This window comes from Ambystoma mexicanum, chromosome 6q (assembly GCF_040938575.1).
Source record: "Ambystoma mexicanum isolate Mex_15411 chromosome 6q, UKY_AmexF1_1, whole genome shotgun sequence".
NCBI classification, from domain to species: Eukaryota; Metazoa; Chordata; class Amphibia; order Caudata; family Ambystomatidae; genus Ambystoma; species Ambystoma mexicanum.
The window spans coordinates 652,319,391-652,334,690 of NC_090937.1; the positions used below are offsets into that span (position 1 = coordinate 652,319,391).

The 15,300-nt window shown below is 44.3% G+C and overlaps 1 protein-coding gene across 1 annotated transcript in view; it reads right to left on the minus strand.

Annotated features, from left to right (window-relative positions):
• Nucleotides 1-15,300, minus strand: part of ADAD1 (adenosine deaminase domain containing 1) — a 1,643,060-nt gene that overhangs the window by 684,667 nt on the left and 943,093 nt on the right. The window contains exon 9 of the mRNA XM_069631143.1: nucleotides 2,421-2,650. Within this exon, the coding sequence (XP_069487244.1) occupies nucleotides 2,421-2,650 (230 nt within the window). The remainder of the gene's footprint in view (nucleotides 1-2,420; nucleotides 2,651-15,300) is intronic.

Below are 15,300 nucleotides of genomic sequence, written 5' to 3' on the forward strand. Positions count from 1 at the left end.
TCTTCTGAGGTTGAGGCCGAATCTACGACGACGCCCTGCCCCCCCGTCTTCTTCCCCACGGAGGGTTTCACGGGGGTCCTATCGATGGGCACAAAAGAAGACTCCCTCCGAGGAGGCAGGGAGATTCTGGGCCCTGAGGTCGCCACCACTGGCGCAGCCTCCACAGGCTGAGCCAGGGCCGCCGCGACCGTTTCGATAGAGGGCTTGGTCGGATGGATCAAGGCCTTCACCACCTTAGGTGCGCTCACCGCCTTATCCTTGAGGGAGGGGGCACTGCCACGCTCCTCCTCTGCCTTAGAGCTCGACCGGGGCCTCTCCAGGAGCTTCGCCGGGTGCTCGGCCTTCCTCTTACCCGACCCAGAGCGTTGGCTCGTGGTTGATGGTGCCGGGGAGGGTGCGCCCTGCCTGGCGCCCGTAGAGCCCGACCGTTCGGCGCTCCCGGTGCCAGCGGACTCGCGGTGCTTGGCCTTATGTTGGGCCCCCGTCGCCGGGGCGCCCTCAAAGGTCTTAGAAGACCGCTCGGATTTCTTCTTCTTCTCGCCAGACGGGCTCTTACCCTCCAGCCAGTTGGCGAGACGTTGATGACGGTCCTTCATGGTCCGTTCCGACATGTTGCCGCAAAACGCACAGTCCTTCTCCACGTGCGTTTTGTCCTCATGAAGGCAGTAAAGGCAGAAAGAGTGTTCGTCTTCCTTAAAGACGTTCTGCAGCTGGCATCCAGGGCAGACCCTGAACAGCTTTCCGGGCGTCGAGCTTCCCTTCTCCTGGGCCATCTCCGAGACCGGGCCTGAGAAGCTTCTGGAGTCCTCCGAAGTGTAGCTCGACGAAATCTTCACCCTTGAGGGGCACAGACGAATCCGACACGGGTCCCCGTTGATCGGATGTAGGATCGGTGGAGCTTGAGGCTCTTTTGACCGAAAGAATTGAAGTTTTTTGTGAAAAAGCGCGAAAAATAGCACTAACGCTCGAGAGCAATAGCACGAGGATCCCAACACATGAACGTGCGGTAAAAATCTGAAGATGGCTGCCAGAGGCGGTGCTTAGGTAGAGGGCAGTCATTGGCTGTGGTCAGTATGACGCAGAGACCAGTGATTGGTTATTACTACGAAAGACAGATCAGAAACGAAACTGATACTGGTTTTTTCTTTACCGAGGATTCCCAGCCTGACGACGGGGAATATTCATGAGCATGTGAATCCATGCCAGACCCCATGCTGGAGAATGTTTTTTATTTTTCTTTAAATCTCAGCGGACATTGATTGAGGCTACCTCCTGAACCTTTTTGCCCTGCCAATGCCTGTTTTGGGAAAGCCAATGCCAGGAAATATGCAGTATGGCGCAGAGGAGAGTGCAGGGATCAGCAATTCTGAGGCTTCCAGGGACACTGGGTGAAGGTCCCCCAGCCGCCATCTTTGGATTGTACCAGTTATAACCAGATGGAAAAAAAGAAGCTTTAAGTGCAAGCGGGGAAAGGTGCAAGTGGGCGGTGTACAAATGCCCCTCGACTGCGGAGGATGCCATCAGATGTCAGCAACGACGAGTCGAAACGGACATGGACACGTGGTAAATAAAGGGCACTAACAACTCATGATGGACTAAGACATAATATGAATGTTTATTGTTATATATGGGAGGGAGGATACTAAGAGGAAGCTGTGTAGAGTGGCAAGAGGTTGAGCGTCTGGGGAGCTACAAGGTGAGGTAAGCTGTAGGGCAAATTGTGTTGGCCTGGTTTGTGGGAAGGGATGATGCGCTGTTCCATACTTGCAAGTCTTAGAATAACGTTTGCTGGGTCATCCCTTGATAACTAATTTGGTGATATTCTTCTGCTCCCCTGTGCTAATTTAGCTTATGTATTGAACGTTGCTTCAACGCACTATACAAAAAATCATAAAACATAAATACAATGCAGTACAAATTAGGACAACACACATTCAATTCAGTACAAGAAGAAAAATGCAATGTAAGGCAAAGAGTGCTACATGAAATTAGATTGCTCGCTTTAGTGACAAGAGGAAGAGGGACAAAAGGTAGAGACTCTTGTGTAGTGCAACAGAGAACTGCAATTACAGGAGTTTAACACCTACAAAATCATGCAGGGACAGAGCATGGTCACCAAAGACTGTGAATGTAAGCCCCACATAACGCAACCTTGTCCTCTTTGAATGCATCTGTACAAAGAGAGACATCAAGCAAACAGGACAAATTCCAAACAACAGAAACCACCCTGTCTATTTCAATATTTCAGCTATGGCACCAGACACATGAGACATGACTCTTTAAAAGGATGGGTCTCTGTGGGACACTTGTGGCTAAATGTTGAGGCTCTTCTGCGCAGAGTGGAATAAAGAACTGTGGACTTTTGCAGACAAATGTGACATAATATCATTTAATGCATTTAACTGCTTAAATGAACTTACCAATAAGCATGCTGCTGAGATAGACGGGCTGAATAAAATGACTTAGAAGTGCTCCCTGGACTCCAAGCACCTCCCATTTTGCCAGTTTGTCAGAAGAGGACATACTGCTCACGTTACTGGCAACTTCACCAGAACAAAACACAGATGGATACTGTTTCCCTTCTCTAGATATATGGAGACTTAACTCATGATTTGCTTCATGTGCAGCGAGAGAATGTGGGTTAAGACGTCTAAAACAAAAATCAAAAAACATAACTTTACCAGTTAAAGGATTCACATTAAAGGAGGAAAATTGCTTATACAATTCATGTACTGCATTTCCAGATTACTTCCCAATAATAAATATCTTATAAACATATATTACATAACTCAGCTCATATCAGCTTCCTGGACATATTGCCCTTTCAACTTCGAATGTGTTCCAACCCATTGCATTAGATGGTACTTAATTTGCTCATCGTTCTTGCAAGCCGCTAGGCACTCAAGAACAAGTGGAATGCGACTATGAAAGATAGGAGGTTGTGAAGGAGATAACTAAAAATCTTTGCTGAAGAGCTTGATACAGATATGTACCATTTCTGGTAACTGAACAGAACATTTACCTAAACTCTGTTCTTAATTATTGCATTTCTCCAAGATTTTGGATTTCACACGGCAATAGAATGAATACGTTACATACCTGTAACTCCTGTTCTCCAGCATTGGTATGTTTCATAGATTCACATGCAGTTTATGTGTACATTTTAAAACTGCTGTCACTTTAGTGCTTTATCAGAGCCATTTGGGTCATGTTGCCCCACCGCCAATTGACGGGTCTCCTTTAGCACCCCCACCCCTGCCGAATACCCCAAACCCCCACCCCCTCCTACAGGCCATCAGCAGATTTTGGCAAGGGAACGTGAATGTGGCAATATGAGACAAGAAGTGCCATAGGAGGCATCATTCCTTCTCCAGCATTGGATCGTTCACAGATTCACATGCTGTTTGAACATTCCCCATCAGGCTGGGAAACTACAGTAATAGTAAAGCAGTGTATCTGTACATTTGAAAAATGCTGAAACTTTACTGCTTTCTCAGAGCCATTTTGGGTCCTCTTGCCCGACAGCCAATTGACAGGTCTCCTTTAGCAAAACCTAAATAGCCCAACAGCACAACCCCCATAGCCAGCCCCCCTCCCCACCCCCGTCCACTGGCCATCATCAGATTTTGGGAAGGGCACGTGAATGTAGCAATATGAGACAAGAAGTGCCATAAGAGGCATTATTCCTTCTCCAGCATTGGATCTTTCATAGATTCACATGCTGTTTGAATAGATTACAAAGCAGTATGCACCGAATACCAATAATGGGCAGAGGAAAGGGTCACCTGAAGGAAACATTCACATAAAAAAGCACTCACCTCTCCCCAACAGGTTGCACTTGGGTGACCCTGGACTCCTCCGTGGAACCTCTGTCAACGCAGTAAAACCGTGTGAAGTTATGCACTGATCTTCGTGGGGCAGTCCTGCAATTGTATTGCAGGGCAACAACTGAGAAAAAAAACAGTGGAGACAGGCGCAGCCCTTGTGGAATGGGCTGTGGGCCTGCACAGAAGAGACCCATTAGCCAGTTGATGACAGTAGGAAATGCAGATGGACAGCCAACGAGCAATGCAGGCTTTGGAAAGAGCATTGACCATTCCAGCCGGACCAAAAGCCACAGACAGTTGCAAAGACGTGCAAACACCTTTAGTGTGAGAAATGTAGAACTTTAAGGCATGTTCCAAGTTCAAGGAGTGCAACGAGCGTTCCGCAGGAGAGGCTGGAGAGCCAAAAAAGACAGATAGCACCACTGGTTCCTTTAGGTCAGGGATCCCCAACGTGTAGCTCGGGAGCAACATGTTGCTCACAGCACCCTAAATTGTTGCTCGCCAGTTGTCCTGGGCCATGGTGTGAAGGCCTAGAAGGGGGTGCTGAATGGATGAGACCTCAGTAGCACTGTAGTCAGGACAGAGTCCTGGACTGTGCAAGAATGTTGGCCAATGAGCCACTGTGTTTCCAGCTGGATTATTTTTATACATGCAAGATTTGTTTGGTGCCACCATGCACATACTTCTTCAGTAAATGTCCTTACTTGTTATGGTAGTGTCATTGCTAAAACCCTGTCATCTCCAGTTACTTTGCCCAGCTGACAAATGTATTAATGAGTACAATATTTGAACCATGTTTGTGTCATGGAGAAAATTGGCATATTCTGTTCTTTGATACAACTAGTATGAGCATAATGGACAAGGAGGTGGTATGCATACCCAACTTTCCTTTATTAAATAATGTGCATGCACACTTTCTGTACAAGTGATGTTTGTGTTTGATCCCACCATGTATATTTATTTACAATATTCATTTTGGTGTCTCCTGTATTTATTATTACATAGTGTCCTAGCGGAAAAATGGTTTTCGTTTGATAACCTGCCCATCTAGCACATGGTTAATGGGCAGATACGGTAAATGCATGCCACATTTTTCATAATTAATTTGCCCTGTATTCCAATCCAATTAATTGATTGTTAATAGGCTTAAACTAACAAGTCAATTAATTGATTCAAGTACTCAGTTAACACCACTACACCCCTCTATGAAGTGGTCATCGCATGCTCAAAGGTTTGACCAATGTTTGCCACTAAGTCTTGTGTAAAATCCCTTTTGGGCAGAGTAAATAGGCTCCAAATAATTGGGAAAGGTATTATTTTTATTCCTAACCACTTTTTCACCAATGCAACAGCCTTCTGGAGCTTTAATACACACCATTTGCCATAACATTCCAAAATAATTCTCAGGAGGTAACCTCCAAAGGCCCAATGAAGTGATCTTTAAAGGCTACCATGCAATGACCTGAAGTACTAATTCATATTTATATTTCTCCATTAAGTCAGCAACATTTAAAAACATGTTTCATATTTTTCATACAATTCACACAGACCAAGCCCAAAATAAAAAGGCAACTTTGACACAATCAAACTTGCTATATATATACAAGTCTGAACATTACAATTAATTATATATATAGCATAGCTCCCATGCATTCCACGCTTATGCAAAACAGAGAAACAGCAAATGAACAGAAAAAGAACCAAATCTTTGACTCCTATTTTGCAAGCACACTTTGTGCTTCCTCCTGCACACGTTCTTAATTTATTGAGGAGTGGGTACATTTAAACATACCATTAACACCAGCCTCCTGCATTCTGGGAATCTTATTTGACAGATTTCTCCTTGCCATTTTATATGTGTATGTAAGTCTGTATATAAGGCTCAAGTGGGCAGCCTGTGTAGATTTTGGACATCTGACTTTTTTTCCATTGGAAACGCTCTTGCTTTTGGAGATTTTTTGAGGTGGCTTAATGCACCAAATGTAGTTATTTTGCATCCCTATTCAAATGGACAGTGATTTACAACCGCCCATAACCACAAGTATTTCTCTTCATCAGGGGAGGCTACAATCGCACTTGCACTGAAATTCACTTTATGATTAGCAGAAAATCCCAGATGTGCTTTTAAAAAATAAGGAACATTCTTAACTGGCCTGACACTCAAATTGAACACCCCCAATTCGGCTCACAAGGGGCTAGCAGGTGTATTTGCAGGGAGACCTGCTATTTGGCACAGGAATTTATTTTGCAACCCCTCCAAGAAATGACAGTTCTAACCACCCTAGATTTTGCGGCCTTAAAATCATGGAGCAGACCTTTGTTTTATATACCTCCAACTTCTCCAATCAGAATGCCGCAAACCTGAAATAACAACGTAAAAAGCCATTTAATCATTAATGATGCCTTTTCAGCTATCTTATTAAAATTACTGACGCAAGCACTGCTCTTTCAGAAGAGTAGGCTCAGATAAAAATGAGACTGCCCCCTCATCTCTAAATTCATTTAAAAACTATCTACAAGGTTTCACCCTTTGCCTGAACACCATCATTTTTATTTTTATTATATTTAATTTCAAACTGTAATTCCCAAAATAGTAACTTGTGTTTAGCAGGCCCTGTTGGAGACCTGCTGGGGGCAAGGCCAAATTAGTTGTCTTCTGCATAAGGGTGCATGCTATAAAATGAACCCTTCATGTGGAGGGTGGAAAGTTAAGTACTAGAATCAACATCCAAAAGGAATACATTGGGACCACTGACATCCCCAGGACTCGGACACAGTGGGCTCATGTTGATTGACATATACTTTTATTGAAAGGAAAAGGGTGGGGGACTGGGGAAACTCCTGCCTTTCCCTAAAGCTAAGAGGGGTTCCCCATCCTTAACCAAAACTAAGGAAACTGCCAGTATGTCTTGTCTAAAGTAAATAGTCCACTGTCTGTCACAAGTCCGAAGCCTATTTCCATCCTTCACACTATTTACTAACCTATAAAAAACAAAATGTCTTCTTAATTCCGAAGAATAGGTTGTATATCCAATCAAAGAGTTCCAAATAACACAGGTTCCAAACCCAAAGTTCTTAAATATAAAACAAAGTTCCATAAAGTTCTTAGACATTTCTCTGTTGCACAAACTTCGTAGCAACCTGGGCAACAACTCCCTTGTCCTGGTTCCTTCTCTTGGCAACTCTCTATTTATTGGAGCACAGCCAGGGGCAATGACTCCTTTGCCCTGGTTCCTTCTCTTGTAGGTCCCAGATCTCTGTCTTTCTCTCTTTCTGCTTGGGCCAACTTGGTTCACTTCCCTGCCAAGTGTGGTCCTTAGTAAATTACTCTGTGGTTTCCCTTCTCATGGGATTGTGCCCCAGACCTCTCTTTATGTTTGGGAACTGGGAGCCCTCTTCTCCCAAGTACCACCACGAGGAAGAGGACTTGTGTGTTTCTCCTGTAGTGGGTCCCAATCCCCACTTCTTTGGTGAGGGTACTTGGAGCTCTCTTCTCCCATGTACCACCACGAGGAAGATGACTTGTGTGGTTCTCGTGTAGTGGGTCCCAGACACCTTCCTTGTGTGTGAGTACTTGGAGCCCTTTCCTCCCAAGTACCGCCACAAGGAAGAGGACTTGTGTTGCTTTAGTTTGGTGGGTCCCAGACCCTTAAGTTTCTCTTGTTGGGGGACAGGCATGGTTCACATGCCTGCCAGGTACTGTGACTATTAAGATGCTGACTGCACCGTCTTAGTTTCCCACCAGCCAGCCTGAGTGCTCCCCTTTGTAGTGGGCTCTGGTCTGCCTAGGAACACTGCAGTGTCAATCTTTCCCAGGACAGGGTGGTCTTCCTTTCACGTGCTTCCGTCTCTGCAGGAACACCGGGAGCTTCTCTCTGCCAGCTCGCCTTTTGGTCCTTCCACTGTGGACTGGACCTTGTCCTTCCAGCTCCTCTCTTGGCATCCTGGTGTGTTTCCTTGCACTTTCCTGCACCGTGCTGGCTCCTGCAGCTCCTTCATGAAGGACTAGACAACTTCTTCCTGAGTCCCTCATCCTTTTCTACTATGCATCCACCAATGAGCAGCCAGCAACAACTAGGCTGCTCATTGTGGTTCTCAGGAGAACTCTTCATGCCTCCGCTCTTCCTCTTCATCCCAGTACTTATTCCAAGTTGTCTAGAATGCTCATGTTGGTTATGCAGAACACTCTACATTCCTCCATGCATCTTATTTGTCTCAATGGTTGTAAAATAACCTATCTTTCATCTCTTCCCCATTCTTCCTCGTCTCAGTATTTCTAACCTTGATCTCCCTTGGGTTAGTTGTGCTCTTCATTGTCCCAGTATGTATCTAGGGAAGGGGTTTTTCTTTGGGTTATAGGAATGGGGGGGAGGGGTCCTAGGGTCTGGTGATTGGCGAGTATATTGCGTTCTCAGGGTAGGGTTGTTCCTAGTCCCAGAAGGGGTTTCCTCTCCCATGTGATTCTCTCCCTGTGCACCACCCTCAGGGGAACTATTGTACCGAGGACGTACTGCCCTGGCCACATGGGAATGGTCTCCCCCATAGGGGAGAAGGGACAGCATCCACAGATTTGTCACAGACTCCAATAAAATGTAAATTCCGCCACATTATACTATCAATCAAATACCGACGAAATCCACCCTTGAGTGCTACGGACTCCATAATTGGGGACTAACACCGCCAAACCACCACTTGTAATCTGGCAGTGATACCACTGGACCAAGTAGCAGTAATGGTACCGTTGAGATGCCACCAAACTCGTAATAAGCCCCAATGTCCAGTAAGGGAATTGGCCTATAACGTTGAGGGGCTGGTGTTCCAAGAAATACTTGTCTAAGGGGATGGCATAATGCCTGTCTTGACAACAACAATGAACATAAAACGATTTGGTATCCTTCAAAAAAGCTTCCATTTTTTTCTCAAATTCTTTTTTTGTCTTCCCGCAATTTTCTATGCCATTTTGAAACTATAAATCTGACCAGCAGTGTACACACCCCTCATTAAATCATGGTTCAGTTTTCTTTTCGAGATTCTACATTCTGCATCGAACCATGGTGCATCCCTTTCTATAGCCTGGAACTCCTGAACTTGGGGGCACGGTTTGCCAATAGCTCTGTCCTGGATAGTTTCTCCTAAAGACTCAGACAAACTGACACTTTCCTTTGTGGCCTCTGAACTGTTCAACAGTTTTAAGAGAATATGTTAATTTCTTGTGAATTAGTAATTCTTTCCAATGCCTCCTTTTCGAGCGTAGGCATCGCCAACCAGCCTCTCTGGCTGTCAGATATCTTCTTTGTGGTGCCTACCCTGGCCATTGGAAAATGAACTCAAGAGGATTGTGTTTACTCTTTGATCAATAAGAAATGTAACATTTCATAACATTCCTGAAGAAACAAAAATCCACAGTACAGTCATCAATGGCTGTGGAACAGTATTGCCGATCTTGCATGCTTAGGAATGCACCATTTGCCATTAAAGATCCCATAAAATCCTAGGCAGAATCTCATGCTCAGTTTGTGGCCATTTTTTACTGTCAATACATTTGCACTAATATTTTGCTCACCAACCTGAAACCCCTGGTAATGTTTATTTACTCCTACTCTATTTTTGAACAGCTGGACTGGTCCTATATGTCTATAAATGTACTACTGACCACTCAATTTCCTCAACATTCCTTGTAAACAACCACTTAACGTCAAATTAAGTTAAAGGCCTTGCACGTTTCCTTGACTAGAATAACACGTGGTCTTAAGTACTGCAAATTAAATGTTCTATATGCAGTTTTAATTTTGTTACATTTCTAATTTGTGTTGCAAACAATTTGTCCGCCAACTGTGCGCCGATATATTCAGTCGGAAAATGGATGTTGCTCACCATTTAATTTGATATGCCAATGTTGCTCATTGCGCACAAAAGGTTGGGGAACCCTGCTTTAGGTGGAACGAAAACAGGACCTTCGGCATGAAAGTCTGGTTAGTGTAGGGGTCGCAACCTGTGGCTCTCCAGATTTTTTGTACTACAACTCCCATGATCTTGCCCCATTGACTATGCTGATTGGGGCTGATGGGAGTTGTAGTCCAAAACATCTGGAGAGCCAAAGGTTGCACACCCTGGGTTAGTGCAAAGGACTACCTTGGATCTGTGGAAAGTCAAGTAGGGCAGCTTGAACACAAGAGAGCCTCCATTTCCCCCACACGTCTTGCTGCAGTGATGGCAACCTACAGAGCAGTCTTCCAGGAAGAAAACTTCAGAGAAGCTTTGTATAAAGGCTTGAAAGAAGGTTGCATGAGCTTGCTGAGGACCACGTTCATCTCCCACGCTGGAGCACATGCTCTGACAGGAGGGAACGAGCTGAGCTATCCTTTAAGGAATTCTTTGATGAGTCTGTGTGACCACAGAGAATGTGTCCCGGGGGGACGTGTGAACCTGGAAATGGCAGCTTGGTAACCTTGATGCAGGAGTGAACCAGACCAGCGTGCACCAAGGACAGAGGGTAGGGCAGGATGTTAGGAGCCTGCGCGCGGAAGGGGTCGAGGCCACATCCAGAACACCAAGTGGAGAGGCACCTTCACTCGCTCTTATACCAAGAAACCATGAAGGAAGCCCTGGCTTAGTCCAGAATGTCACGACAGCCCTGAGGCAAAGGTAGAGTTACTCTAAGAAAACAGGGACTAGGCCATCAGATTGAGGGAGGACGGGTCATAGTGGAGCACAGCTCCCTGGTCTATGGAGAGAAGACTGACAAGCGGCGGGAGCCGGATGGGAGTTGCCGATGACAGGATGAGAAGATCCGAGAACCAGTATTTCCCTGGTTAAGCTGCAGCGACCAAGATTTTAATTATAATTATTCTTCTATAACGCGCTTAATACCAGAGATTGGTTTCTAAGCGTGGGATAGGGATTCAAACATGTGTTGCGCTGCGTTGTCTTGCTTTCAAAACAAACACGTTGATTCCAAGATCAGTTTGCAAGGATTATGTCTGAACAAGTCGATCAATTGAGGGACAAGAGGAATCGGAGAGAATGCATACAGGAACACCATAAATGCTAAGAGGGCTGGTATTTGTCAATTGACAGTTATACCTTTTTTGTACGGTGCATACAGGAACATGCCCTCCAACGGTAACGTGAAAGCATCCCCTAGGCCCCTTGTGTGATGGAATCTGCTGGCGAAAGCCACTCATTTCTTGTTGTCCCAGGTTATGAAGAGATCGACATCTGTTGTTCGCCCACCTGCTGAAGATGCAGAGGACCTGATCGTCCAGAAATTCCCACTCGTGGCAGGATCACAATTCTCTTCTGCAGTAATCAGCCATCATGTCATGTATCCCTGGTAGATGGAACGGGATAAAAGATGCCAGTTTGCTCTCGAGCTAGATATCTGCACTATAAAACAAAAAATAAATGAAGAAGATGTCGTGGGCCAGACACCAAGGTCATAGGGCCTGAACTTCAGTTGACAGAGCACAGAGCAGAGGACTGGGTGCCGCCCTGCTTGCGGATGTAAAACATTGTGGGTCGTGTGGTCGGTACACACACGGACCAACTGGCCCTGGAGTCGTGGTAGAAAGGACATCAGGGCACACAACATGCAATTCCAGGACGTTGTTGTGGAGCGTTTTCTCCTCCAGAGACCCCTGACATGGATAGGGCTTATGTGGGCTCCCCAGCCTTCCAGATAGGTGTCTGTTGTGACCGTGACCTGATGGTCCGGCCGATAAAAGGGTGCTCCCAGGATAAGATTGGAGAGAAGCATCCACCAGCAAAGAGCAACACAAAAGGGGCACGCTAACAGAATCTCGTCTTCCTACGCGCCAGAGACTTATTTCCATCGGGGAATTCCAGGAGAAGCTGCATTCGAAGCCTGCAGTGCTGGATCAAAAGGATGCAGGATGAAATCATCCCTAGCAGGGACTTTAATATGCAGACTGACGCGGACTTCTTTTGCGAGAGCAGTAAAGTTTTCACAAGGATGGCCTTTACTCTGTCCTCTAAAGGGAGTAGGGTTGCAGGGCAGCGTGTGCAGCTGAACTCCTAAGCATACTGCAAAGGGGTCAGGATTTGGCAAAGTTGATGGAGAAACACAGCAGTGTTAAGCAATGGATTGTTGTCTCTGTGTGCCAATGAGCCAGTGGAAGAGAGTCTGCACCGAACCAGCCAGTCGTCGAGATACAGTTGCACCCCTGAATGACATACATGAGCGGCCACTGTAGCTAGACTTTTCGGGAACACATTCAGAGCTGAGTGCAGTCAGAAGGCCAAGGCCTGGAACTGAAAATGGTGTCCTGCAACAGTGAATGGTAGGTATCTTCTTTTTTTTATTTAATAAATTAATAAGGTTTATTAAACCTTCACAAAAGAATAAAAAGTATAACAATTTACATTAGAAAAAGAGAAAGAAAATATACAACACATTATCATTACCATTAAAATACTTATTCACATTTACAAATTCACTTAATGCTCTTATTCATATTGGTATGATTATAATGACATTCTTCATATTTCAGTGAAGTAGCATTGAGTTAATCCTGATCCAATATATAGATACACAGATAAAATAAAACAACAAATAGATCTCATTACACCCTTTCAAAGATTGGATCTACCCCCAACAGCATCCTGACTTTCCCTAAATTGACATATTTGAACAAGAAAACATTGAGAATGCAATCCAATTTGCACTCATTTTTTTATAAACGACAAGACTCTCAGCTTCAGAGACATGGAATCGGCATGTAGCATGAATAACCAGAACAGATCTCTTAGAACACCTTGTGTATTGCTGACAAACGAACCAAAGTATTGCAATCTCACGGTCAGTAAAACAGGCCACACCAATAATAGATGGAATAGGGATTCAAGCACCTCAGTGGTCTGGCAGAACCTGCATAAGCCATTCCTGTCACCTAATTGGTTCCTACTGGCTAATAGGTCCTTAGTTCTTACAATATTAAAGCAAAACCACATTATTTCATTTCTCACCCCGCGGCTAGGGTATTTCTTTAAGTATTGTTCCATACCGGGATACCATTTTTAGGGCAAAACCACCTGAGAATACAGCCTAAAATCTGAGGCTTTGTTTTTATTTACATACCAGTCATTACCTATGATTCGATGATCCCAAATTATACAGTATTAATGCCCCTTCTGAGCGTAGATATTTTATGAAACCTTCAGTTGCATCCTCCCCCAAAAGACTGTACAAACTCCCCTTAGGGCTGATTTGACATTTTCTAAGTACTGACAATCTTTTCCATTGCATTATACTGGCCACAGATTGTAGGCCCATTTCATATCTGATTATTTGTATGGGAACGCACTTGGGCAAATGGAATAGGACCGCTCTCCAAACAAGGCCCTCGACTACTTACAATTCAGGGAGGATCTACGGGGGGAAAACATTCTAGTCCACAACATATTCTGGGCAGAACGTTCATTCTATAACATTCCCTGCAAGGGACCATCGAGAATTTACCAAATTTCCGGTCTTTCTGCCGCATTTGTCTGGCCATAGCCACTGCTTTCAATTCTAGATAATTGCAGTAGAAGATCTTGGAGTGATTTGCTAAAATAGGATACCTTAGATACTGCATATTCCCTTTAATCGACAGCACCCCGTTCTCCCATTTCCAGCAAAACTTCCTTTTAGACCGAGCACCCTTAGTAAATTTTAAGATGACCGTTTTAGATAGATTAATTTTTAAATCGAGCTAGGCCATATATTGCCCAAAAGCATTGATCAATCTCTGCAACCCTATCCGCGTACAGTCCACCAATACAAAATCATCAGCGTATGCTGCCCAATTGACTTTAAGGGCCCCAATTTTAGGTGATGCTAATGCAATGTGATCTAAAGCTCTGCCTGCATCAGTCAGATGCAAATTAAATAATGTGGGCGCCAGTATGCAGCCTTGTCGTAAACCATTGTGTGTTGAGAGACTAGCCAACATCCTCCAGTCTGAATATAGTCTAACCTGCATCTTTGAATTCCTGTGCAGGTGGATAAGAATACTGAGGAGGCCCTTTGGAATTACATAGTCTACAAGTGTTTTCCATAACAAAGCTCTATTCACCATGTCGAACTCCATGGACATGTCCATAGAAGCCACATAAACAGAAGGTAAATTGGATTACCAAACACGCCTCTGAAGGCAACTAAGCAAGAGACCCCCACAGTCTGTGCCTATATCTAAAACCCATTTGCTGATGATCCAAAATCTCATTTGAAACACCTCAATGTGCTCCAATAATATGGACGCGAAGATTTTAGACTCCACATCCATTATGGCAATGGGTCTGTAATTTAAGGGAGATAATCAGGAGCATTTTTTTAAAAATGGGGTTCACATATGGTATTTGCCATGATACAGGGGCACTCTTCAGCTGCACCATATCAGAATAGAGGATATGGAGAAGCTTGGCCCATAGATCAACATTTTGCTTTAGTATTAACATTTGTCAAGTTATTAGAACATCCTGCTTTGGAAAGTTTGGATTTTCCAATAATCCTAGCAATATTATTAATGGACATATCCATGTTCCACTCATATCCAGCCACTTCCGACATCTCTATCAGAAGGGCAGGGTCCTTATAGATATTCTCAAAATGGTGTATCCAATCTTTCTCGGCAATTGGGATTGATGAGTAGCTGGTGTTGTTTCACCTCAGTTCGGTTAATTAATTCCCAAAAGTTATGAGAATTATTGCCTTTTAGGGATGCCATCATTAGTCCCCTGTCCCTTTGATAGAGGGCAGCACGATAGAACTTAAGCCAGTTCTTATAGGCTTGTTTGAGCTTCTTAACCTGCTCCTTTACTTCCTTCACCCATACCCCTTATTTTATAGATCTATCTAACTGCTTTTAGGAGGACTGCTTTACGATCTTTCACAACAGGGTCAAAAACATGTACACATTTTACAACTCTTACCCCATTCTTCTTAATGACCGGGTATAGTGTAGACAAATGGTTCTCCAGATATACAGAGAAATTCGACAAGGAATAGTTCAGTACTTTAACTTCCAGAGTGGTGGAATTAAAATCATGCATCATAATATTGTTAAATTTCATGGTCTTTTCGAAAGACCACGTTAGTCTATTGCCTCTTACATTCACTCCTACATTCTTCCACACCAAATCAGAGTATGTAACCTTTGAAGTCCAACTCAATTGCGGGCATAACATTGCGTGATCACTAAACTTGGTATATCTTACCTTAAAATCCTGTATTGTCGCAAACAATTGCTGGAACAGGAAGACAATCTAAGATAAAGTTAGATGCCTTCGCATACCAGGTTGGAGTATCATCCTGTACCAATTCAAGCCCCCACCCCTCTACAAAATTAAGCTACTGGGTTCTGTGAATATGTTTTCTTGTATGATGGGATGTGGTCGTCACATTAAGCAGTAAGAGCTCCTGTAAGTTGTTAAAGGCCCCCTTACAGTTAGAATTAAGGTCACCGGCCAAAAT